Raw genomic sequence first — 24,043 nt, 5'->3', positions numbered from 1 at the left:
TTGCTACACTCCTCCGGCGCTAGTTTGCTGCCAGCGGAATTACCATCTGCCAACGCCACAAGTAAGTGGCTCCTGGCCAACTCGCTGAAGGGTTTCGCAGTTGGTGGCTAGATGGCTGGCTGTTGCTGCATACTTTTCTCCAAATGTTGCTTAGCGTCTGAGCTCTTGCCCACTCTGCTCCGCTTGTGACCTTATTTTTAGCAATCTTGCTAGGAATATTCTTCAGCCTTAGCCGGTCTTGTCGGTTTTTACTTTTGAAGGATCCACGACGTCGAGGGTTTCGGGTCAGCAGGACTATGTCTAGTACCCGCTGCACCCAGCTTGATGGCAATGGATTGCAGACTGCTTCCAACCTCTGCCTCCCTTACCAATAACATACTTTCCGAGGTTTATTCTGATACCGACGCTCAAGTGCATTTCATTCGCCCCCACTTGCGTAAGAGCCTTCGATTTTCTACACTTGTCAATTCGCTTCCAATTTTGCAGTCAGCCAGGTCTTATGGTACCTTTTCAAAACCTACGCTCTTCTTTCAAATATTAACGATCATCTCCTTCTTCCTTTCTCTGGGAAAGGTTTCGAATTCCCAAGATTTCCATACGAGTTGAGGTAGCAGATCTGCTGTAACTGTAGGTGCAGCGATAAATAACTGTGTAGAGAGACCGTCAAGCCCAGCGGCTTTACTCCTTTTGAATGCATTGATGACCGAAATGATTTTTCTTCTACTTGGAGGAACAGTCCGTATCCGCATGTCACCGAATGTGACACGTTAAGAACCGTGGTGAAGCGTTTTTTCACCTGCTTATTTGTTCATCATCGTGGATGAGGAGTCGACTTTTTTTTCTTTCACAGCATCATTGAAAAATTTGCGACAACATGCAAGTTCTTTCGTAACGCGGTATATACTTCTGAAATCATTGCGTTTTGCGTCATCTTCCGCTTCCCTGACCAGCGCATTAGCAAATTTCCTTTTGTCAGCGTGCACACTCGTTGAATTTTTTGAGATTTATTTCGATACGGAATTTTGAGCCCGACACGCCCGCCGTCAAGCACAGCGGTCAATGGAACCTTCAACCTATTCTGTTCATTGATTCGCTTCCAAAATTCAGCAGTCAACCAGATCTTATAACGCCCCTTTTGATGGTTACTGAATGCTCATTGATATTCTCAAAAAGGCTACTCAGTGTATCTGCCGTCCGATCTTTAAAATAGCTTTCCCACTGTCGAGCGACAGGAGACAACTGCTCGCATTCCAAGGAGTTGTCAGAGCCCACCTTGACATTCAGGTAACTCATCACGATCACAATGTAACCAGAAGGCTCTTCGTAGAAAGCATTCTCCTCCACTATATCGAAAGTCTTTATTGGTGCATAGGATTGTACAATTGTAAAGCTCCTTAACCTGGACCGAAATATTGTAGTCAGAAGTCTGTCGGAAACCGGCTTCTAGATCAAGAGAGCCCTCCTTGCCGTAGTCGACAGAAACAACCCGACATCTAGTTTGCGTCTGCAACTACTCAGAATTCCAGAGCAGAAAAGCATTGCCGCAAGAGGGAGCAGAGAACTCTCTAGAGTCCCACCATTTTATTTCACTTAAGCCCAGAATGTCCCGCTTATATCGTTGGAATTTCTTCGTCTCTTACGACAAGAAGGGAAGACTTTGAGTGTATTCTTACGCTCAATCTCACATGTCTTTCTGACACAACTGAAAACATGAGAATTTGCGGATCTTAATCAAATTAAAACCAATTTAAAAATTTCAGAAAAATGTATATATATTTATTTGCTTTTTTTTCAAATGAGTGTGTTTACAAAGATCACTCCAATACATTGTATAACTTGACACAACAAAAATTATTAACTTGACTTGAGTCCTTCTTTTTCGGCCCATTCTAGCCAAGAACCTTTATAGTTTCTTACCCTATAATAAAGGATTATAAATCAAACGTTTTTGTGCCTTAACTGGATGGTATGTACTTACTTTCTGAATCCTAAACTGCATGCTATATTTAGGGCTTCCTGTGATCGACGGCCTGATCGACAGCTGACAATAATTGAATCATCAAGGCCCGGGAAATTTCGTCCATATTTTTCAAGAAATCCAGTCTTTTCTTTTTCCGATGTGAGTACATCTCGAAGGGTTCCAACTAAAGGATAGGGTAAAATTAAGATGAAGCTTGAAATGAAAGATCAAAAAGTGGATGAAATGGAAGAAGTTCAATCATCATCATCAATGGGTTGACAATTGGTGCCAGGTCAGGGTCTGCCGCAATCGAAAATTCTAAACGTGTTGATGCCACGTTAGTGTTGTTCAGTCCGGTATTTTCAAAAAAAGGCCTTGGTGTCTTGGTATACGCCATCGCCTCACCGAATACAGGGCCTACCTTGTATTTTTTGCTACGGATATTGCTCTTCTTCATATAGTTTCCAAATAGGGTCTTCTAGGTCCATTAAAATCAAGTGACTCATTCACAGCAATTTGTTGAGCTTGAATTTATCCATGACATATTTTGCTGTCTTTTGACGTTTTTCACCTTCTTAAAGAACAATTTAAGGCCTTGACTTCATTTACCTTGTACCCAGTTATCAGTGGGAATCTAATTTTTTTGATAAAGTTGGCCAAGTTAAGATTTGGATTAAGAGTATGCAGTTGCCGAGGCCGACATGCTATCCAAGTTAATTTGGCGGGCTCGTTGTTCTAGGTTCGGATCTCGGAGCACCACGAATATCTGTGCTCTTCCTTGTGCTTGTCCATGTGTTGTAGGTTTTTTACTTTTACAACATTGAATGGGATAGCGTTGATACCAAGACACAGTCTCATTGAAAATAAATTAGGGGAAAAATAACAATAAGAATTTTGAGAAAGTGCTCTATGATCCATAAAGGTTTTATACTCATATACAAGTTAGCAGGAATCACTTATAGTTCCAGAGATAACGTGTTGATCTTCTTTTGGCTATCAACACCCAATATTTGTTCTTCCAGTCCAATTATCAATTCTAGGCACATATGTATATTCACTGGCCGCTCCGATATTTTACTCCACTGTTGAGGCTCGGTGCTGTTACCCGCGAAATTAGTGATTCGACCACCTCACTCATAGATTTAAGGTTTGAGGTTCCAGTCATTGTTGCATCATATGGGCTCTTCTTATATCTTCTCCGCAGATAAGATGATTGGAACTCCAATCTTCTTTCTCCTACAAGCAAAGTACAGATGGTACAGAAGATACGAAAAGCTAACTCTACCTTGATTCATCAATTCACTATTTACATAATAGTAGAAAGTTTGTGCTTCCCAAATAACGTGTATTTTAAAGTTTATGGCACATTGAACGAAACTTTGTTTAACAAAAGTTGATACTTATTATTATATAATTTTGTATGTGCATATGTGATTGCTTCTTTTAAGCCTCCAAAAGTTGAGGTTTTGGAGCACATACAAATGCATTTGCACCTGAACATATATAACTACATATTTCAAAAATTCCACACTTGCTAGATATTGAGCAATGGACGCACCTCATTCTGTTCTATTTATAAACCAACGATATATGTGGCCTATTTTGCTGAGGGGTCGAGTGGCCCTGACCCTACTAATTTTAAAGACCGACTTATTCCTTCCTTCTAGGACAACTATTTTTGAGAGAATACCCAAGTTTTAAAAAAAGTATTCGCTGGAGGCTTCGTTCGACAGGGCAGAGGCAGACTAATCAGGTGCTACTTCACCTGTTGAATATATATGTTCGGAGCCAAAAACACCTGTGGCCACTTTCGGTTGTCTGATGATCGCTTCTGTCCGGAGGGACGAAACCATCAGCAAACTTTTTTGAATGTATCTGATACTAATCACTTCTCTGATTCTGAACTATATGTTACTATGCTACTTACGTGGAATATTAATACTGGTAGGAATACGTCCTGTATCTTCCAATTCTTTTGGTTCTCGTACATCTATCAGCAACACATCTGGCCTATTTGGTAGATCTTTGACCTCTTCATACGTCGCGATACTACTTTCATCGGTTGAGCAAAAACAATTTACAACTGATATAGATACATTTAACACAAAAATCAAAACAAACAACCTTTCCATTATTATCGCAAAATGTCGTTTAACGACAGTGAGACGTTTGCAAACTGAAGTCGGGCTGGTGATAAACAATCTTTTAAGCATTTGCAATCCGATCGATGATTTTACTGGAGAAGATGGTATAAACCTGTTTTCACAACAATCTGAAGACTACAAGTGTTACTTTTTTATTTTATCTTCACTATTGTAAACTAACCACTATGAAAAACTCATGTTTTTCACCAAGCCATAACCGGTCACACAACAGGGAGTCGAAGCGGCACTGGTATATCACTTCAGCTTTGAATCTTTTATATTCAGAAGCCGAATTGGTATTTCAACCAATTCTAGCTAAATTAAAACTTAATCTTATCTAAACCTACGTTTGCAATGTGAAATAATCGAAGCTCAGTGCACCATTACTTAGATTAGATCTCCCGCAACCATTAACAAATTTTTAACACTTCAACCTATTGATTTTTTCTGGGGCGTGCATAGTTTTTAATGCCCCAAGAAACTGGCTCTCATTGTGTTAATTACTTTTTCCTCTAGAATATATACTTTTCTAGCTGCTTAAGATTCGTTCCAAGTATAAACATCGTTAGAACCTCACATTGACGCAATAAGATTTTTCATAGAGTATTTTAATCTACTGATCGTTAACTTCGTGTACATACAATTGTTGAATAATAAATCAACCGCCGGCAACCGGGCGATTCAGGCGGTAAGGTTTTGCGGTTTTTTTTTATGTAAGAGAATGTTGAGTGCACGACTAGCCCAGCTAGAAATTCTATTGTGGAATATTCTTTCATTTAACATTTTAACTTGTGCACCTTTATCTTATCTCGGATAACTGAACCCTGTTTATAATCAACTGAAAACGCTAAATGAAACGAGTATAAAATATTCTCGACTGGTTCCCTATCCAAGTACTAGTCCTTCCTACAACGCTTAACTTGGATGATCGGATGCGAACCGTCTTCTTCACCGGTCCCCATGGTTCAATTATTTATTTAGTTTTTTTTCAATAATTTTTAGCCCATCCCGGCTGCATAGTGTCATATGAATCCATGGAGAACTTCCTTCTGAACCAAGCCAAAACTCGGGACGATATTCCTTCGAACTACCTGACCAGATGAACGCTTCTGACACTGTTGGTTAACCACTTTCCTTTTCAACAGCTTTGAAGCCAATAGAGTCATATTATTACAATAAATAAAAATATATAAAAACTAAATTTTCATTGTCAACACCAATGCAAGACCCTTACAAGATGTTCATAATATTACTGATATTACTGATTATAGGAGCTGTGTTGAATTGGTTAATTTAATTTGATGCAAGAGAGGGAAGGGGAGGGGTAAGGGCTGGAAGTTGTTGATTTTTTTAACAGACTCATTCTCAGAAACTACTCAGCCGAAAAATCTGAAAAAAATCATGAAGATGCCGCTAAATAGTGCCTGCCATATTCCTATATTTATTATGGATATATTTTTCGGAAGTTAACTGAGAAACCCCCTTAAGTTTATCCTAAAATCATCAGTATCATGCAGTAATATAGGCTTTACTAAAGAGCATGACACCGTAAGTCAAAATTGACTCTTTTGTGCACTAAAGTGACAAACTAAATGGATAAACATTACGAGATATGTAGAAATAGAACAATTCTTATACGGGGTGCGGCAGCATAACTTCCTTTTTTAAAATGGGCGCCACTCAGTTAGTTGATGTCATAGCGGAGCGCTAGTGGTCTCGTTCAAGAGGGGATACTGTAAAGTTTTGTCCCGACACGTTTCAGTCGCCATCATGCGTTGGAATAGTGAGGAGCATGCCTTTGCCGTTGAGGTTTACTTTTCAAGCGGATGTTCGGTTATTGCAACACAGCGTGCATTTCGGAATCGCTTTAATTTAGCCCCGTTGGCTCCCGTCCCAGACCGCAAATCAATTGTTACATGGGTCACTACATTCAGACAAACTGCAAGTGCGACAAAAGGAAGAACTGGAGTCCGTCGGCCCGTTAGATCACCTGAGAACATTGAAGCAGTGAGAGCGTCAATGTTGCGATCGCCACGGCGTTCTGCGCGCAAACACGCATCTGCCCTTGGACTATCCGATCGTTCTGTGAGAAGAATTCTTCGTGATGATCTTCATTTTCATCCCTATAAGATGGCGATAGTGCAGGAACTTTCAGAACGTGACTTCAATTCTCGGATGAACGCGTGTGAGCTTCTTCTTGATGTCGTTCCCGAGGGTGCTATTGTTTTTTTTAGCGATGAAGCCCATTTTCATTTGTGTGGGTCGGTTAACAAACAAAACATGCACTACTAGGCTGACACCAACCACCAATCGAGAATTGCATGAAAAGCCTTTGCATTCACCCAAAGTCACAGTGTGGTGTGCAATTTCCTCAGCTGGAATTATTGGTCCCTGGTTTTTTAAAGAAAATGAGGTTACAGTGACAGTGAATTCGGACCGGTATGTAAACATGCAACAGCATTTTTTTCTTCCCACGGCTAGAAAATTTGGATTTGGGGGACACTTGGTTCCAACAAGACGGTGCAACAGCACACACTTCAAGAGCATCGATGGCTATTTTGAGGGAACACTTTCCAGAGCGCCTTATCTCAATTAGAGGCGATTTGGAATGGCTGGCACGCTCTCCCGATCTGTCCCCTTGTGATTTTTTTCTATGGGGTTTTTTGAAATCCCGTGTTTATGTGAACCGTCCAAGAACCCGACAAGATTTGAAGACCAACATCCAAGAAGAAATTGCCAACATAACACCTGCTATGCTAACAAGAGTCATGACAAACGCCAGAAATCGGTTTACGCAATGTATGGAGAATGGGGGACGTCACCTAACAGATTTGATCTTCAAAACAATGTAAATAAAAACTTTAGACATATACCTACATTATAAAAAACAAATAAATATTTTCCGATGCATACAATAGTTTTTATTGAGTTTTGAAAAAAGGAAGTTATGCTGCCGCACCCTGTATAAGAAATACACAAGCATACAAATACATCAAACTTTTCATACCTGAAGCGTTCAGCTTCCGGTCTCCCAGCTTGTTTAAGGTATTGAGCGAGCCACCATCCATATTTGTCTTTGTCTTTGGGTATGACCCTTTCACTCGCAATGCTCACGTGTGTTTTGTGGGCGTTTAATAGCAACAACCACTTCCAATCACCAACGGACATGATTCGTCGTGAGGTCATTGCGGTCGAAAATAATGATTTATTTTAATATTTATACAGCGGTGAAGATGACCACGATCATTCGAAAAAATACTCTGTATGTTTATTTTGCTGCTTTCAGTCTTCTTCAGCCATTGTCCGTTCATAAGCGGGGTCGGCTCGTCTTGATCGGTCACTCTATTCTGCTCTATCTAGACCAATCTGGATAGAGTTGCGAAAGTTTCAGATCACCATTCAGCATATCAAGCCAGCGTTGTTGCTTAGTTCAGGCCAATTCAGACCGAACTTGGCAAGTGAATTCTCGTTAGCGCAAATTATGTGACCATATTATCGACGATGCCTCTCTCACAGTTTTCCCATGATCGGCGCAACCTCATAGCGATTGCGAAAATCCTCATTTGTGATATGATCCGAACATTAAAATTTCCGCATACACATATTATTCAAAAGCAACTACACTTGCGTCACATTGAATTTTTGCTTGAAAATGGCAAGCTGAGCAGAGTCTAGCCGACCCAGAGCTCCAAGAGCAGTCTGTATCCTTAACGAAGGGTAGCAATCATCAGAGATTTTTTTGAAACCTCTAAAATATTTTTTATCTGGTATCCGCAGCGTGAAAGCGACATAGGGCTTCTCCTTCCCCTCCGCATATTCGGCAATGCAAATTATAGGGTATGCCCCGTGCATTCAATATCGTAATCCTGTACGCATTTGTACGCGTCTATCCTTTTTTCTTGCCTTTCTTCAGGAAGGTCAAATACTTCTTTCCTTGGCGCAGGTGATGAACCTTAGACTTTGCCCCCTTCACAGTCGCCATTGGGACACGGACCACCCTGAAGCGAGGGGCAGTCCATCGGCCCAGTCATTCCTCTCTATGTTCCTATGATCGAAAACTCAGAAGAGGGTGACTTTGTGTATACCGACCAGTCTGTTTAGCGTTTCTCCACTGTCCGGCTAGCAGAGAGGATGCCGACTACGTTGTCTGTCTGAGAAAACTTCGCACCGAGTCCGCAGACCATCCTTCATCCATCGGTGAACATACTATGTTATAACCTTCCAACACGTCACCGGTTTCCACTTTAACCCAGTTGGAAAACACAGCAATGCTCCTCTTCAAGTTCAACTTGCGTGTAGCGTAATCCGTTGGAAATGCCCAGAATTCGCGAGACACTTTGTCTAGGATGTTACTATATTTATAGGATTTCGCTGCCCTATATCGGGACTTACGTAGTATGACATCACTACAAGCTACAGCATATTTAATATGAAAGCCCAGGGAGGATGAAATACATAAGTATATTAAACACATCTCAGCAGCACACACGATTCTTTGAATCCTATCAAGTTTTGTCCAATTGTATTTCTTGCTTAGCGCCGGTTACCGCATAATAGAATCGTCCGTTAGGATGGAACGAAACACTGCTATGTATATCCAGGTAAAAATATCCTCGGCCGAAGAACCGTTTTCACTATGAGAACTTGCAGAAGTGCATAGTCGGCCTTCTTAACCCAGAGTTCTATATTTATTCTCCAATTTAACATAAGATCCAGAATTACACCACATTGGAGGAAACTGCGGTAATTTTAATTTGTATACTCTTGTCTACATGGTCGACATCATCAGCTCGGTTTTGGGTGGGTATTTGTCGAGTTCACATCTTGCATCCTAAACTCCAACCTTTCCCAACGCACCATCCGTGATCCGCTCATAAAGGTGGCAAAGATTCCTGTCACCAGTGTCACCAAGTTGTTAACATACGCCACTAACTTCACTCCATTCCGGTCCAATATCCACCGATGCTTTTCTCACACCTATGATCAATTGGCTACCTTTCAAATCAAATGGGACTATCCTGGTTTTTAGCATGGATACTATATAAGGCATAAGACCCCCTCCAAACCTATTCTGCTTAAGGTATCGTTTGGCACTAACGTTGTTGTATGTTTCTTCTATATCCAGAAAGGCAGCTAGGTTTTATTGGCTGTAATATTGCCATTGCTCAACCGAGCTAATTACCTAAGGTAATTCAGGCTCAAGTACGATCCAGCTTACCCCTAAAAACCAATGATATAGGAACACGGTACCTTCCCTGATTTCAGGAAAATAATTGAGATATCGCCGTTTAAAATCTCATAGTTGATGTACTATTGTGATTTTTTCCCACACTTCAATCATCATCATCAACGGCGCAACAACCGGTATCTGGTCTAGAACTGCCTTAGTAAGGAACTCCAGACATCCCAGTTTTGCGCCGAGGTCCACCAATTCGATATCCCTAAAAGCTCTCTGGCGTCCTGACCTACGCCATCGCTCCATCTTAGGCAAGGTCTACCTCGTCTTCTTTTTCTACCATAGATATTGCCCTTATAGACTTTCCGAGCTGGATCATCCTCATCCATACGGATTAAGTGACCCTCTCACCGTAGCCATTTTTCATTTTATCCACAACTGGACGGTCATGGTGTCGCTCTTCAATCCCCAAGCAATATACCATTTTCCACTCCTCTTTCCTGCAAAGTTGCTAATCAGAAATATCGTTTATTTTATCTAAAAACGTGCGCCATTTATCCCATGAGACCACTCATACCCATTACGGCCGGAATGTTAGTTACGCCTGAATAGTCTACAAATCATCCGACTGCCTTTTGAACTGAGAACCAAACCAGACTACATCATCATTTGAACCCTGGCTATGAAAAGCGTTGGAAAGAAATTAAATTGATAGGCAGAACCCTCACTACCTAGACGGTCTATCTGGCGACTGTCGGTCACAGGCCTACCGGAACATGTAAGGCTGACTTAAGTCAACATTTTTTCCGGCTATTTCAACTCTTAGTTAAGCTTACATACTGCATTAACTCTCAATGTATTTCCGCATCAAACTGGGCGTTATTTTCCAAAAAAATAAAAAGTTCAAAAACCTTCCTTTCGTCATGTCTTCCGGTGGATCATGTGGTTGAAAGAGGCGATTTCGTACTGATGAGCGTAATTGTAGTGGTGGAGGTAACCCGTTTGGTATCTGCCAGTATCCTGTAGACCTCCAGGTCTAATTTCTTTTGCTTTCTCCTCAACAACAGGTCTAAGAAAGGTAATTGCCCTTCCTTTTCCATCTTTAGGGTGAACTTGGTACTGCGATGCAGTCTATTGAGAAAGTCCAGCATATTTTCAAAAGCCCTGGCATCAGACTGGCCGAAGTTAACTTTGTTTCCAGATTGGCCATGACGATCTGGCTGATGAGGAGAGAGGAGGGGAGAGGGTTCTTAGTTAGGGCTCCTTTTAACTGTGTGTAACACTCATCCCTAAAAGGTAAGTAGTTCTTCTATAATGATTTTGACTAGCTTCATATATTGTTTTACCTCACCTTTCCATTGTGAGGCTTCTTGTTATTGATATAGCCAACCCTCCACTAAAGGGGTAGTTTCTTTTCTTGACGTCCAAAGACACCAAGACCTCGTCTTCCTTCATTTCCCTAGTCAATTGAATAGGCATGAAGAACTCTTGGCCGGTTAAGTTTCAAACTGTTTTTCCATATTGAGGAATTCCTTCACTAACCATTTGGCTGTCTGGTGCGTCGCAGACCTTTCGGCAGAAACGATTTTTCTCATAAACCTCAGCCTGGTTTATGGATCATGGAAAGTCCATTGATCCTAGGAAGTACGGGATTTGAGACTTTCAGTCTGTTAGTTCCCGAAATTGGTTGACATTCCTTAACAACTTGGGAGGATCAGCTCTGAATCTTCCGTACGATCCATGCTTCATTGGTCTTCTTTTCCAAATAAGATCCCAACCTATTTTTCATTTTAGCGCCCTTTTTTCACCGCAAATAAGCGATTATGAATTTAGCATCTCCCCTAATTCCGAATAATGGCAAATATCAGAATTTAAACATCACAATAATAGAGACATCGGTGTTTAGAATTTTCCAAAGATATTTTTTCTTATAATTTGACAATAGATAGCAGCAAACCCAAAGGAAGTCATGGAGAATATTGTAGGCGGTAGATACACCAACAATCTTCAAACTTAAGATATAGTTTACATATTGTTATAGGTTCAATATTTCAGCGCAAATACTTGCCAAATGGGGGGCAAGCGCAATTCCAAATATTATCAGACAAACATGAAACCATGTATACAAACTTATCTTATGACAGAAGTTAAGGCAAAATTTAGAAATTTAATTAAATTGGTGTTGATATTTATTTTTCTGTTCAAGCTTCCCAGATAACTAACTGATTTCAATACAAGTTCATGGCGACTTCGGGTATAAGTTGCTTGGAACAACAAAATTGTAGGGACGCGGTAGCTGATACAAAAGAGAGTTCACAAAAATGGCGGATAGTATGGTAAGAGCAACTAGAATTCCATCCACTCAGCCCTCAATCGATCTTTTATACTATCACGCCTAGACGCTATTTAATCTTTTAAGAAGACAATACTAACTTCCACTTCCTGGCTCAGCATCTCATTCGATGCATGATAAATGCATTATGTATATGTGCATTTAGAGCAGGGAAATAGCCACATCGCTTACTTTTCTGTAAAATATTCAAAAATCGAATAAACGGTCGTGCGAAGAAATTTTCTAGGTTTCTTTCTGTCAATCAAAACATAGAATAAGTAATCAGCGCCCAATGTGGGATTTCAAATATTAACATCGGAAACATTCTTTTTCGCAGTAAATTTTAACTCAACATTTTTTTTCCTCGTAATCATTAAAAACTTTGACAACAAAAATAAAAAGTATATGAACATTAAAATGCCTTGAAGAAGCAACTTGAATCCCAAGGCAGCGTAAATGCCTTTTCTCTCACTCAAACTACAAAATGAGAAATGGCGAAATATTATTAGTTAGATTAGCCAAATGTCCTGGTCCTAGAGTACATCGCACCGAAAATCTTAAATATCGCACTCAATATCTCAGGAAATTACCTGCGATAAGTTGAACCTGTCCTCCTAGCCATCTCGAATAAGACAGTTCGCAAAGATGTTATATAAGTGCTAATTGTTACCTGTTGGTAGTATCTACCTGTACTCAACCAACATTGCCTTAAAGACCACATGGGTCGAGTAATAAATGATTATTTGGAATAGTTTGAGGGCGACCACTCTGAAATCACTTCATCCCGTCCTAAAGCGATCATCGATGATTCGCTCTCTAATGAAAACACCGAGAACGAATCTTCCTCACGCTAGGGATGAAGCGACCTTGACTCGTCATCATGGGCGCAAATTCTTTCGGTTTAACCCGAAAGTTAATGAAGACTTACTACAGAAATGATCCTGTGAAGTATAGTCTTGTCTTTACGATGCCAAACGAGAGGTATATATTTGCAAACAAACACGACATGGTACTGAATTATAATCAATTGAAAAAAATAAATTGTTAGAGAATTAGTAGAGGCCAGCAACAGGTACCTACATAATCCTACCTTAATAGAAACAATGTCGAAGGGAACATGTCGTTTCTTCAGATAGTTCTAATCTATGCAAGAATTGCTCAAGATAAGAATAGATAAATGTTACTCAATATTTTTGCATATTTGTATATAAAAAGTTATTATAAAATCCGTCATCTAAAATTTTTGAAAGATTAAATGGTACTTGCTATACATATTAAGAAGAACTTACATTTTATTAATCAGTTTAATTCACTCAGAATAGACTTTTATGTTTCAAGGATAATAATAGATTATTCCCAAAACCAAGTCCTCTGACTTAGATTTCTATATTTCCATTCCTCACAAGAAAGAAGAAATAAAAAATCTATAATTCACCACCTGGATTCGAACCATGGGACTAGTCCTGATAGGTCGCCATTTCACCTTGTCACTATGCAGAAGGAATTCTAAAAGCGTGCTATGGGTGTTTAACTAATCTTCACGAGGCGGAATCGAAACTTTACTGTTCTCACGATAAGCTCGCTCTTGTGAGATGCCCGGGGAATTTTCGTAATAGAAAAGTCGAGATCGGATTGAAAGAAATCAAAAGATTGGACTTGTAAAGATTTGACTTGATTTACTTTATTTAATTCTTACAACACTTTTTTATTACTCGCGCTGAAGTGATCTGTCTCGCGGTTGGGAACAGAAGAGACCGACTTATTTCCATGCGGTCCTTACTGTCCCAACCAACGGCACTTTTTTACCGCTGGCTCTCCACTTCCCCGGTGCGTTCTGAAAACGCGTGAGTGGAGAGTTTCCACGTTCAGCGCCATCTACCCGTCCGCATCCGCAACATCCGAAATAAATTTCGAATGCTGCAGATCCTGCCGCGCCACATCACTCCGCCCCCAGACGAAACCTAGGGGTTTCGGCGACGGATCCCCGAACTTCGTTCGCCGTTAATCCACAAAGCGGACACGACGTTGCTTCGGGGCGCACACGGGTTTCAGCCTGGACAAAGAGACCGCCTTTTTGTGACCACCGATCTCGAGCTGGAAAAAATGTTCTCCCCGCTCGAGAACGCGGTACGGGCCCTCATATGGAGGCTGCAGCGGCTTCCGGACGGCATCCGTCCTGATCAGCACGTGCGTGCATGTGTCCAGTTCCTTGGGCGAACAAGCAGGTATGGACGAGTGTCGAGTGGGTGGTGGCGCTTTGATGCGACGGAGATTGTCCCTCAGCAGACGCACCAACCCCGACTCCGTGAGACCCGATCTCTTGTCGAAGACCGGATCGCTTGGGAGTCTTGGGTTCTCCCCGTAAACCAGCTCCGCGGGGCTGGAAGCAAATTCCTCTCGGCGGGTTGTACGAAGGCCGAGTAGGACGAGAGGCAAGACTTGAGTCCAGGACGGGTCGTCGCGTGCCATAATGGCGGCTTTCAGCGTCCGGTGCCAACGTTCTAGCATCCCATTGGACTGCGGGTGGTATGCAGTGGTCCGCTGGCGTTTAAAACCCAGGAGTTTGCCTAACTCGGAGAAAAGGGTGGACTCAAATTGCATTCCCTGGTCAGTGACGATCACTGCAGGGACGCCAAAGCGAGGTATCCACTCTCGGCAGAGGGCTTCGGCACAAGATTGCGCCGTAATGTCCTTCAGAGGTATTGCCTCAGGCCACCGCGTGAACCTGTCGATGATTGTGAGGCAATACTTGTAACCGTGCGAGTCTCGCAAAGGCCCTATTATGTCGAGGTGTATTGTGTGGAAACGCTTGGTAGTGCGGAGGAATGAGCCCACTTCTTTCCTTACATGCCTGGAGACTTTACACTTCTGGCATGCGATGCACTCTCTGGCCCAGGAATTGATATCCTTGTTCATGGAGGGCCAGAAGTATTTTCCGGTGACTAACCGGTTTGTTGTCCTGATGCCGGGATGCGCCAAGTCGTGAACTGCGTGGAACACTTCCTTGCGAAATGTGGCCGGAATGTATGGCCGAGGTCCCTTTTCCGAGTCTTCGCAGCAGAGCGAGAGGTTTGAGCCGAAGATGGGCAACTCCCGAAATTTGTATTTGGGGTTGGACTTGAGGCTCTGAAGTGCTGCGTCATCCACTTGCGCCTTGGCAATAGCCGAGAAATCGAGTGAGGCGGGGATGTTGACTTCGGAGACACGAGACAAAGCGTCAGCAACAATGTTGTCCTTCCCGGACACGTGCTGGATGTCTGACGTGAACTGGCTTATGAAGCTCAGGTGTCGAAGCTGACGAGGGGACGCTTTGTCGGGCTTCTGTTTCAAAGCGAACGTGAGAGGCTTATGGTCCGTGAACACTGTGAACGGCCTGCCTTCTAGGGAGAAACGGAAGTATTTGATGGACAGGTATGCGGCGAGCAGTTCGCGATCGTAGGTGCTGTAGTTCCGTTGAGCGGGATTCAACTGTTTCGAGAAGAAGCTCAACGGCTGCCAAACTTGGTCCACCTTTTGGTGAAGGGCAGCACCTACTGCGATGTCGGAGGCATCAACAAAAACGGCTAGGGGTGCATCTTGATGAGGAAATGCCAAAAGTGTAGCATCAGCCAGTTGCTGTCTGGATTTATTGAACGCGCAGACAGCCTCTTCAGACCACACAATCTCTCGTGTGTCTTTTGTTTTGGGGCCAGACAAGTACGCGTTCAAAACGGACTGGTGATGGGCGGCCTTGGGCAGGAAACGACGGTAGAAGTTTAGCATGCCCAAGAACCTCCTCAACTCCCTCACTGTTTTTGGACGCGGGAAGCTTGTGATTGCTTGCACCTTGTCTGGGTCGGGCTGTATTCCTTCAGAGGAAATGGAGTGGCCGAGGAATCTCAACTGTTTTTGAAGGAATTTGCACTTCTCAACGTTTAAGACTAAACCGGCCTCAAGGAGACGTTGAAAAATGCACTCGAGATGGGCTAAGTGCTCAGACTCAGTAGAAGAAGCGACCAAAACATCATCCAAATAGACGAAACAGAAATCGAGGTTTCGCAGGACTGAGTGAATGAACCTTTGAAAGGTTTGCGCCGCATTGCACAATCCGAAAGTCATTCGGGTGAACTCGAAGAGTCCAAAGGGTGTGCATATTGCCGTCTTTGGAATGTCTTCAGGAGCTACTGGGATTTGGTGGTATGCCTTGGCTAAGTCCAAGGTCGAAAAGATGCGGCAATTCGCGAGGTGATGCGCAAAGTCGTGGATGAGTGGAATTGGATATCGGTCAGGAACAGTCTGTGCGTTTAGCCTTCTGTAATCCCCACAGGGACGCCATTCGCCATTTGGCTTAGGGACCATATGTAAAGGGGAAGACCAACAGCTGTTTGAGGGCCTGCAGATACCCTGTTGAACAAGTTGTTCAAATTCTTTCCGCGCGATAGCCAGTTTCTGGGGTGGTAGAGGACGCACCTTTGAGAAAATCGGGGAACCAGTAGTATTTATGTGGTGCTGCACATTGTGCTTTACTGGTTTCGAGAGACTACATTCGGTAGTTATCTGGCTGAACTTTTGGAGGAGTGTCCGAACACGAGAGTCGGAGATGTCTTCCAAAAGAACGGAAAGGTTATTGTCAGCGTGAGATACCATTTGGCCCGACGAATTTAGTTTGGTTGTGGGGTCTATAAGGGACTTATGTTGCAAGTCCACCAGCAACCCATAGTGACACAAGAAGTCTGCGCCTAATATGGGGAAGCTGACATCCGCCAGGATGAAACGCCACGGAAACGTCCTACGCAAGCCAAGACTCACGTCCACTTGCCTGTACCCGTATGTATTGATGCGGGATGAATTTGCTGCCGCCAGTTTGAGGGGTTGTGGATATAGTCGATGATGCTGGGGTACGGGAAGAACCGAAACCTCCGCACCCGTGTCGACGAGGTAGTTGCGCCTGCTGAGGGGGTCGAAAATAGTTAGGCGACGTGGCGCTGCGCTCTGGGTGGCCGTCGCCAAGACCCCCCGCGGACCTAGTTTTTTGTGGTAGGCGCGAATTTGCAAGGTAGCGTACATCTTGTCGCTTTGTCTCCGAAGTTACGATGATACCAGCAAATACCCTGGTCCGCAGGCTGTCTTGACGACCTGCTACCCGAACGCCCTTTTCGTGTGGCAGACCGTGAGCGAGCTCGCGGCCTGGCACTCGAACGCTGAGCGTCCAACGTCGCCCGCATCTCGGCCACGCTGGCAGTTAAGGCCGCGATCTCGCGCCGTAAGTCGCCGACCTCATCCGACGGTGGTTGAACGGCCGCTATGGTTGGGCGAACGTACACCTCCTGTACTTGATCGGCCGTTGCTGCTAGTTCCTCCAAGGAACCGGAGACGCATGCTAGGATCGCCTGGGTGCCCTCCGGGAGCCGACGCAGCCAGAGCGACTTGATCAGGTCGTCGCCGATCTTGCTCCCACCCAATTGCCTCATTTCACGAAGCAATTGGCTGGGAGTTCGATCACCCAACGTTAAACCCGCCAGCAAGTGGTCTAATTTTGCCGACTCGCTTGCCGACAGGCGCCTGATCAACTCGCTCTTGAGCTGAGCATACGATGCCGACTTCACTACGTCGGACACCAGAAGTATGGACTCTTCGTCCAGGCCGACCACCGCGTAGTTGAAACGGGACGCGTCCGATGTGATACCGGACATTTGGAACTGTGCTTCCAAATGCACGAACCACAGCTCGGGGTTCCGACGCCAAAACGGAGGAACGCGTACGGCGAGGGCGGTCACTTGTGGGTTCGATGGGCCTGCCGCGTCTTTATTTTCAAACGACATTTTTCCTAACGAGAAGTACGATATTGTGATGCAGACGCGGTGAGTTTATACTGAAACGCGGTGAAATTTACACCGACACGGCAGGCCGCACCCACAAATGCACGCACGAAACGAGAAAAAGAAAACGACGACCGAAGCGGACGCTCTCCAGCGCAGACCAAAAACACCGGGAAAACAGAGAACTTGCGATTTGAAACACCTCAACGCCGTCTCTTGCAGCGGCTTTAATTTTATTGTCACTTTTTCTTTAAATAATATTTCAATTTCAAACAATTATTTTGACAGAAGCTGATGAGAATACGCAAACACTTCTTCAATTGAAAATTTATCGATTTTCCGCTCGGCTGCAAGGAAGCAAGAGTTCCGGAATGCGTTGGCTCCGCTGCTGCTGCTGCTTAAGTTGGGCGGATGACGGCCGGACAGCTCTCCGATCTGTTGATTCCCGGCTCGGGCTGGCGTGAATGCGATAAGCAGTCGCTACTGCTGATCGTTGCCGCGGCTACTCCTGTCCCTGCTACGTGACTCTACCTGCCGTTTCCTTCCTGTGAGTTCCCAGTTCCGCAATTCGACAGTTGATTGACTTGACCGGCCGAGCAACGAGGAAAGGGCGACGAAAATGTCCGCCGGTGGCACTTAGACAGCTCGAGCCGTGGGCGCGCTCGGCTCTACTTGGGCGCGCTGGGTGATTAGCTCGCGATGCGATGACTGAGCGAAATGTTTTCGTACTATCCCCGACGTTGTAGCAACGCAGCGAAAGCAAGACTCGTTTTCGGGCGAGAAAAGTGCCAATCCGTTGAATGTGCTACGCGCACCGGGCTGAAGATCGAGATTTTGGGAAAACACTGCGATCCTTTCTTTGTTGTTTGTTGCGGAGCAACTGGTGGGAACGATTTATTTGGGATCGCTGATGCTGGAGTTCCCAAGGATGCTGTTCTTCGGGGTCACCACTTTAACTAATCTTCACGAGGCGGAATCGAAACTTTACTGTTCTCACGATAAGCTCGCTCTTGTGAGATGCCCGGGGAATTTTCGTAATAGAAAAGTCGAGATCGGATTGAAAGAAATCAAAAGATTGGACTTGTAAAGATTTGACTTGATTTACTTTATTTAATTCTTACAACACTTTTTTATTACTCGCGCTGAAGTGATCTGTCTCGCGGTTGGGAACAGAAGAGACCGACTTATTTCCATGCGGTCCTTACTGTCCCAACCAACGGCACTTTTTTACCGCTGGCTCTCCACTTCCCCGGTGCGTTCTGAAAACGCGTGAGTGGAGAGTTTCCACGTTCAGCGCCATCTACCCGTCCGCATCCGCAACATCCGAAATAAATTTCGAATGCTGCAGATCCTGCCGCGCCACAGGTGTGAATTATATTGGACAGAAAGCTTTAGTAAAGTGTGTATGTAATATCTATTTCTAAAACATCGTAATAATTACAGGAAATGGTTTTTTGTGTTAAAGCTCTAGTTTTTTGACAATGAGATTTTATGCATAATATAGAAATACCAATATATTTGAGTCATTTTGAATAAAAAACCCTTTCAAATGGAATTATGCTTATTTCCGTAAATTTAATGTGGAATAATAGACATACTATGAAACCACTTTAGAAAGTCAAAACGGTCGCTCGTACTTGACAAATATGTCATAGATACCAAATCGCTATTCCTTTGACGTAAGAAGTAAATTAATAAATGGCGCCCAACGTGGGACGATAAATATTCACTCTAGAAGCAATTTTCAGGTATTCAGATTGCAATTAATTTTTTGTAGAAGCCACGCTAGGGCTTCTTGCATGGAAAGCAAGCTAGCTTGGCAGCAAAAACACCTAAAATAGCTTAGCGAATGAAATTATTCCTTTTATAAAGAATCTTCGATTTCGGAATGATATGCGGACATTTGGCCTAATCATTCTGAATTTCGAGTTAAATTGTTTTCAGCTCAGCCCAACACTCGTGAGTCTTTTCATCAGTTTGCCTGCCGGCACTGTGTACCTGCACCCGGCCAACGCAGCCTTAAAGTACCACGCGTGGAGTACAAAATGATTATTTGGAATAGTTTGAGGGGCGACCACTCTGAAATCACTTCATCCCGTCTTAAAGCGATCATCGATGATTCGCTCTCTAATGAAAACATCGAGAACGAATCTTCCTCACGCTAAGGATGAAGCGACCCTGACTCGTCATCATGGGCGCAAATTCTTTCGGTTTAACCCGAAAGTTAATGAAGACTTACTACAGAAATGATCCTGTGAAGTATAGTCTTGTCTTGTCGTGCCCGACGAGAGGTATATATTCAAAAGAAAACACGACATGGTACTGAATTATATTCAGTTGAAATTTTCTACAGAAGGGAGGAATTTCAACGAGTCTCTTCAGTGCTAGTAACAGATAAGAAAGTATACCTGACTGTAAAATATAGATATAAATCAGATAAAAGATGTTCTATACCAAAGCTTTATTTAAACTTGGAACTTCACGAATTGTTTAAGAAACTTATTTTTGTAAAGTGTTGAGATAACTGTAAGAAAAGCTCTATTCCCGAAAAAAATAAATCTTTAATACATTTTGACAGTTATTTTAATGTAAGAGACGCTTCAGCTCGAAATTTTGCGCTATTTTGTTAGATTGGCTGAGAGAAAATAAGCGGAGCCAAATAGCTTCAGCCAGTTTAGACATTTTTTACCCTCAATATAATTCGCGGTTATGTCGTATTTGGAAACATACATAAGGGAGCAATAAAAATCTGACAACCAAAATTGGTTATGCTGCTCTTAGGGCGGAAGTGAGTCAGCGTTTGATGATTTTCATTTGTACTGGATGAAACAGCCAAAATTTTTTTCTAAGAAGATATCCATTATCGTCCTCACTTAGGTCAGTGTTAGCAATGCAAACAAAAGGAGACAGAACGCATTTACCCTCCGTTTAGTTAGTTTTGACATTTGTTGGAAAGATGGTGAGTGCGGGGGGGGGGGGGGTGAAAGTGATAATTTCTTTAACGGACCCATTCTCAGAAACCATTTAACGGAAAAATCTGAAAAAAAAGTCAAAAGGCTGCCACTGTATGGTGCCTAGGCCTCAAAATACCATCCATACCGTACATTACTATAATTTTTAGAAATGGGCAGGAAAACCCCCCTTAAGTTCTTCCTAGAATCACGAATCACGAGTAATGTACGCTACAGTATAGAGTATGATTTTACCAAATTTGGTGAAAATCACACTATTACTGACAAAGTTATAATTGGTCAAAGCTGTCGCTTCTGTGCAAATTCAAGACTTTGAATGTCAATATTACTTGAAAGTAGATATTCTCATATAATATATGCATATATTACGTGCTATATACTATTGGGACAAATGCACACTCAAATCTTTTTACAAAAGAAATACAAAAAACCTTTCATACCTAAAGCGTCCAGCTTCCCGTTTCCCGACTTGTTTTATGTTTGGTCTGCAAGTTTTCCCGTTTTTCATTAAGGGGCCCAACATTTTTTTCATTTTCTGTAACCATTGCTTGGGGGAACTCTTATCAGCTGAATGTATGAACACCACTTAGTTTTATTGTCACAACAGCGAAGTCCCGATTATCTGCTTACTCCCCCATTCTGCAATCTTACTTTATTTTGTTTTGAACAGTAGGGTAAAATCTAGCCATATTGTTTTTTACTTTTTCCTTGGTAAGGAGTGATATGACGAGTCGCGGTAAAAACGACCTTCGCTTCATAAAAGTTTGTTGCAATCCAATTAATCTACTCAGCTGTCCCTGCTTCCTTTTGTCTACCTTCATCGTCTCTACATTATCATTTTCAAAAGACATTAATTTGGTCAAAGAGCCCACATCATTCTTCGACACTTCGGCATTTTCTATTGTTTGCAACATAATATATGTTATTGTATCGTAACTGGATATCAGATAGCAGTTGACTAAGGTGTGTATGAGTACCTGAGTCAAATCAGGCTCATAATCACGAGCGAGAGCAATGATAATCACATTGCCTCCTACAATGTACTATAGTCCTGGAGCGAACTGTTACGGTTTTGAATAAAATGCTCTAACATCCCCCAATTGGATTGTCGTACAAATCATTGTTATTATTATATATACTGAAGCTAGTTATCATGACCCGCATTTGGTAGACATCGTTACCTTCCGTTTTTTTGTGAAGGAAGAATCGCATTGCAGTACTCAAGCGTTTAGTTGGCCCAATGTACTATTCTATCACGTCTGTGATCGTGGCCGGGATTTGAACCCGAGGCTGAGATTGCGAAACGATGCCTCATTTACCTTGGCCATCGCGCCATCTGTTTCCTTCCTTAAGTAACCTCAGTACTCCAATATAATATCACCAAATGATGCGTGTTACTACCTCTTAATCACTCCGTCCCGTGTCATACCTACCAGGAGGCCTCGGTATTACACTACCGAGAGGTGCCTTTACAGGAATTGATATTGAAGGGTGATGGGGAAGTGACCCTTTTGAAGTCCGATACAAATGGAAAACACGGGAAGTTCAGCGTAGTGTGCGGCGTGGCAAAAGAGAATTTGCTTGTTAAGGAAGCGAAACGGCAAAGATTTCAAAACTGTATACCGCATTAGGAAAGAACTTAAATGTGGTCGCAAATCATTCGATGGTATTGTGACGGACGTCAACAGTCGATTGCTCACCCACAGTGACGAGCAATTGAAGAGGTGGAAAGAACACTTCCCCACGGCTCTTAACTGTATTACATCCGGTGAGGTCCCTCGTCTTAAGGATGAAATGGCTAGTCACCGCACTGTAGGGAAATCATTTCCACTACCATCAATGCAGTCAAATGTCCCTATGAATGAAGCCCCTGGGATTGACGGTCTCCCCGTAGACTTTTTTATCGCTGCACCTGCAATTGCTGCACATCTGCTGTTTCCAGTCGTACGAAAATCTTGAGAATTCGAGACATTTTCCAAAGAGTGGAAGAAGGGGTTTATCGTTAATATTGCAAAGAAGTAGGGTCGGAAGTTTTGAGCGGGAGTGTGAAGGGGTATCTGTGTGCTCCATGCCGTCGCAAATATAATAGCTAAAATAATCCTTGAACGCATCAAAGCACATCTCAAAAGCTTGATCAACAGAGAGCAGGCTGGTTTCCAATCCGGTTCTTCCTGCATTGCCCACATCAACACTTGACGGATCATTTTGGAACAGTCATCGATTTTGAGAAAACTGTCGATAACGTGAGTAGGGAGTGTATCTGGAGTGTATTATTCAGGAAGGGCATTTCGGAGAAATTAATTGATATTATCAGAGCGACATATGATAGCGCAAAATGTCACTTCCTGCACCAAAGTAAAATCTCAGAGGACTTTGATTGCCAAAACACCTCGACTACGCTGATGACATCTGTTTGCTCTCTCACTGGGTCCAAGGTCTGCAACTGGGCGAAATGGCAATGAATTTGGAAGGAGAAGCTGGTAGAATTGGACTGAAGATAAACAACAACAAAACTAAGATTTGTGTTAATGGGCAGAACATCGAAGACAGCAATCAATTCCTATATCTAGGAAGCGTGGTTTCTGTCCACGGTGGCATCGAACTGAATGTTGCCCGACGCATTAACAGCGCTTTTGCTGCCCTATCTAAAATCAGAACATGCAGTTATTCCAACAGTAACATGATGTTGAGACTGTTCTCTACTAGTGTACTTTCTATGTCGCTATATAGGAGTATCACATGGAAAGGGAATCCACGCTCCCAAGATGGCCGGGGAATTGTCTAGTATCTAACTGTGACTTAAACCACAAAATGGGAAATAGCACCCAACGTGGGATGATCTCAAATATTAACACTAGACATACCGATTTCTAATCATTCCGAATTTTGAGTTAAATTGTTTTCAGCTCAGCCCAACACTCGTGAGTCTTTTCATCAGTTTTCTTAAGATTCGCGATATTATTAGTTTGATTAGCCAAGATAGTTCTCCCCCTAGAGTACATCGCACCGAAAATTTTAAATATCGCACTCAATATCTCAGGAAATTACCTGTAATATGGTGAACTGTCCTCTTAGCCATCTCCAGTACGACAGCTCCAAAAGGTATCATAAGCGCTAATTACTACCTGCCGGCACTATCTACCTGTGATCGACCAATACAGCCTCCAAGAAACACATGGGCCGAGTATAAAACGTTTGTTTGGAATAGTTTGAGGGGCGACCACTCTGAAATCACTTCATCCCGTCTTAAAGCGATCATCGATGATTCGCTCTCTAATGAAAACATCGAGAACGAATCTTCCTCACGCTAAGGATGAAGCGACCCTGACTCGTCATCATGGGCGCAAATTCTTTCGGTTTAACCCGAAAGTTAATGAAGACTTACTACAGAAATGATCCTGTGAAGTATAGTCTTGTCTTTACGATGCCAAACGAGAGGTATATATTTGCAAACAAACACGACATGGTAGTGAATTATATTCAACTGAAAGAAAAAGGATTACAAACTGAGTTTCTTTAGGGTCAGCACCAAGGATAATATTAATGAGGACAGTAGAAAAAAAATTCCCGTGCTTGACTAGCACAGCGACGTGCAAGCAGGTGTCGACAGAGTGTTTCAAAAGAGCTTCAATATTTGTGGACGGACTTTCACAGTAAATTT

The 24,043-nt window shown here is 42.9% G+C and overlaps 1 protein-coding gene and 3 non-coding genes across 8 annotated transcripts; all 4 read right to left on the bottom strand.

The window, feature by feature from the left end:
- Positions 1–1,792: 1,792 nt before the first annotated feature.
- On the bottom strand, positions 1,793–4,508 carry LOC119649310 (rhodanese domain-containing protein CG4456-like). 5 transcript variants are annotated; one of them, XM_038051412.1, is made up of 4 exons: positions 4,085–4,508; positions 3,888–4,009; positions 1,979–2,144; positions 1,793–1,918 (listed from the first exon to the last, which is right to left on the bottom strand). In XM_038051412.1, the coding sequence occupies exons 1-4, from the start codon at positions 4,171–4,173 to the stop codon at positions 1,855–1,857; spliced, it is 441 nt and encodes a 146-aa protein (XP_037907340.1). In that variant the 5' UTR covers positions 4,174–4,508; the 3' UTR covers positions 1,793–1,854. The 5 variants fall into 5 exon arrangements, with proteins under 5 accessions (XP_037907340.1, XP_037907339.1, XP_037907338.1 ...); XM_038051411.1 differs by having other exon boundaries at positions 3,888–4,239; positions 4,286–4,508; XM_038051410.1 differs by having other exon boundaries at positions 3,888–4,232; positions 4,286–4,508.
- Positions 4,509–12,374: 7,866 nt separating this feature from the next.
- LOC119650508 lies at positions 12,375–12,570 on the bottom strand. Its single transcript, XR_005249322.1, has one exon. It is a non-coding gene; the product is annotated as a small nucleolar RNA U3 (small nucleolar RNA).
- A 6,913-nt stretch (positions 12,571–19,483) lies between these two features.
- LOC119650505 lies at positions 19,484–19,679 on the bottom strand. Its single transcript, XR_005249319.1, has one exon. It is a non-coding gene; the product is annotated as a small nucleolar RNA U3 (small nucleolar RNA).
- Positions 19,680–23,601: 3,922 nt separating this feature from the next.
- Positions 23,602–23,797, bottom strand: LOC119650504. The gene has a single exon (XR_005249318.1). It is a non-coding gene; the product is annotated as a small nucleolar RNA U3 (small nucleolar RNA).
- Between the last annotated feature and the right edge of the window lie 246 nt (positions 23,798–24,043).

This window comes from Hermetia illucens, chromosome 2, assembly GCF_905115235.1.
Source record: "Hermetia illucens chromosome 2, iHerIll2.2.curated.20191125, whole genome shotgun sequence".
NCBI lineage: Eukaryota > Metazoa > Arthropoda > Insecta > Diptera > Stratiomyidae > Hermetia > Hermetia illucens.
Note: the sequence above shows the minus strand (reverse complement) of the source record. Positions and strands in the feature narration are given on the sequence as shown.

What these genes read in the sequence shown, in the direction of transcription:
- LOC119649310 (XM_038051407.1), bottom strand. Translation starts at nt 4,173, where the DNA reads ATGCTTAAAAGATTGTTTATCACCAGCCCGACTTCAGTTTGCAAACGT. An exon ending in TACCAGTATTAATATTCCAC is followed by an intron (nt 2,145 to 3,887) that starts GTAAGTAGCATA and finishes CCTATCCTTTAG; the next exon opens with TTGGAACCCTTCGAGATGTA. An exon ending in TGCAGTTTAGGATTCAGAAA is followed by an intron (nt 1,919 to 1,978) that starts GTAAGTACATAC and finishes CCTTTATTATAG; the next exon opens with GGTAAGAAACTATAAAGGTT.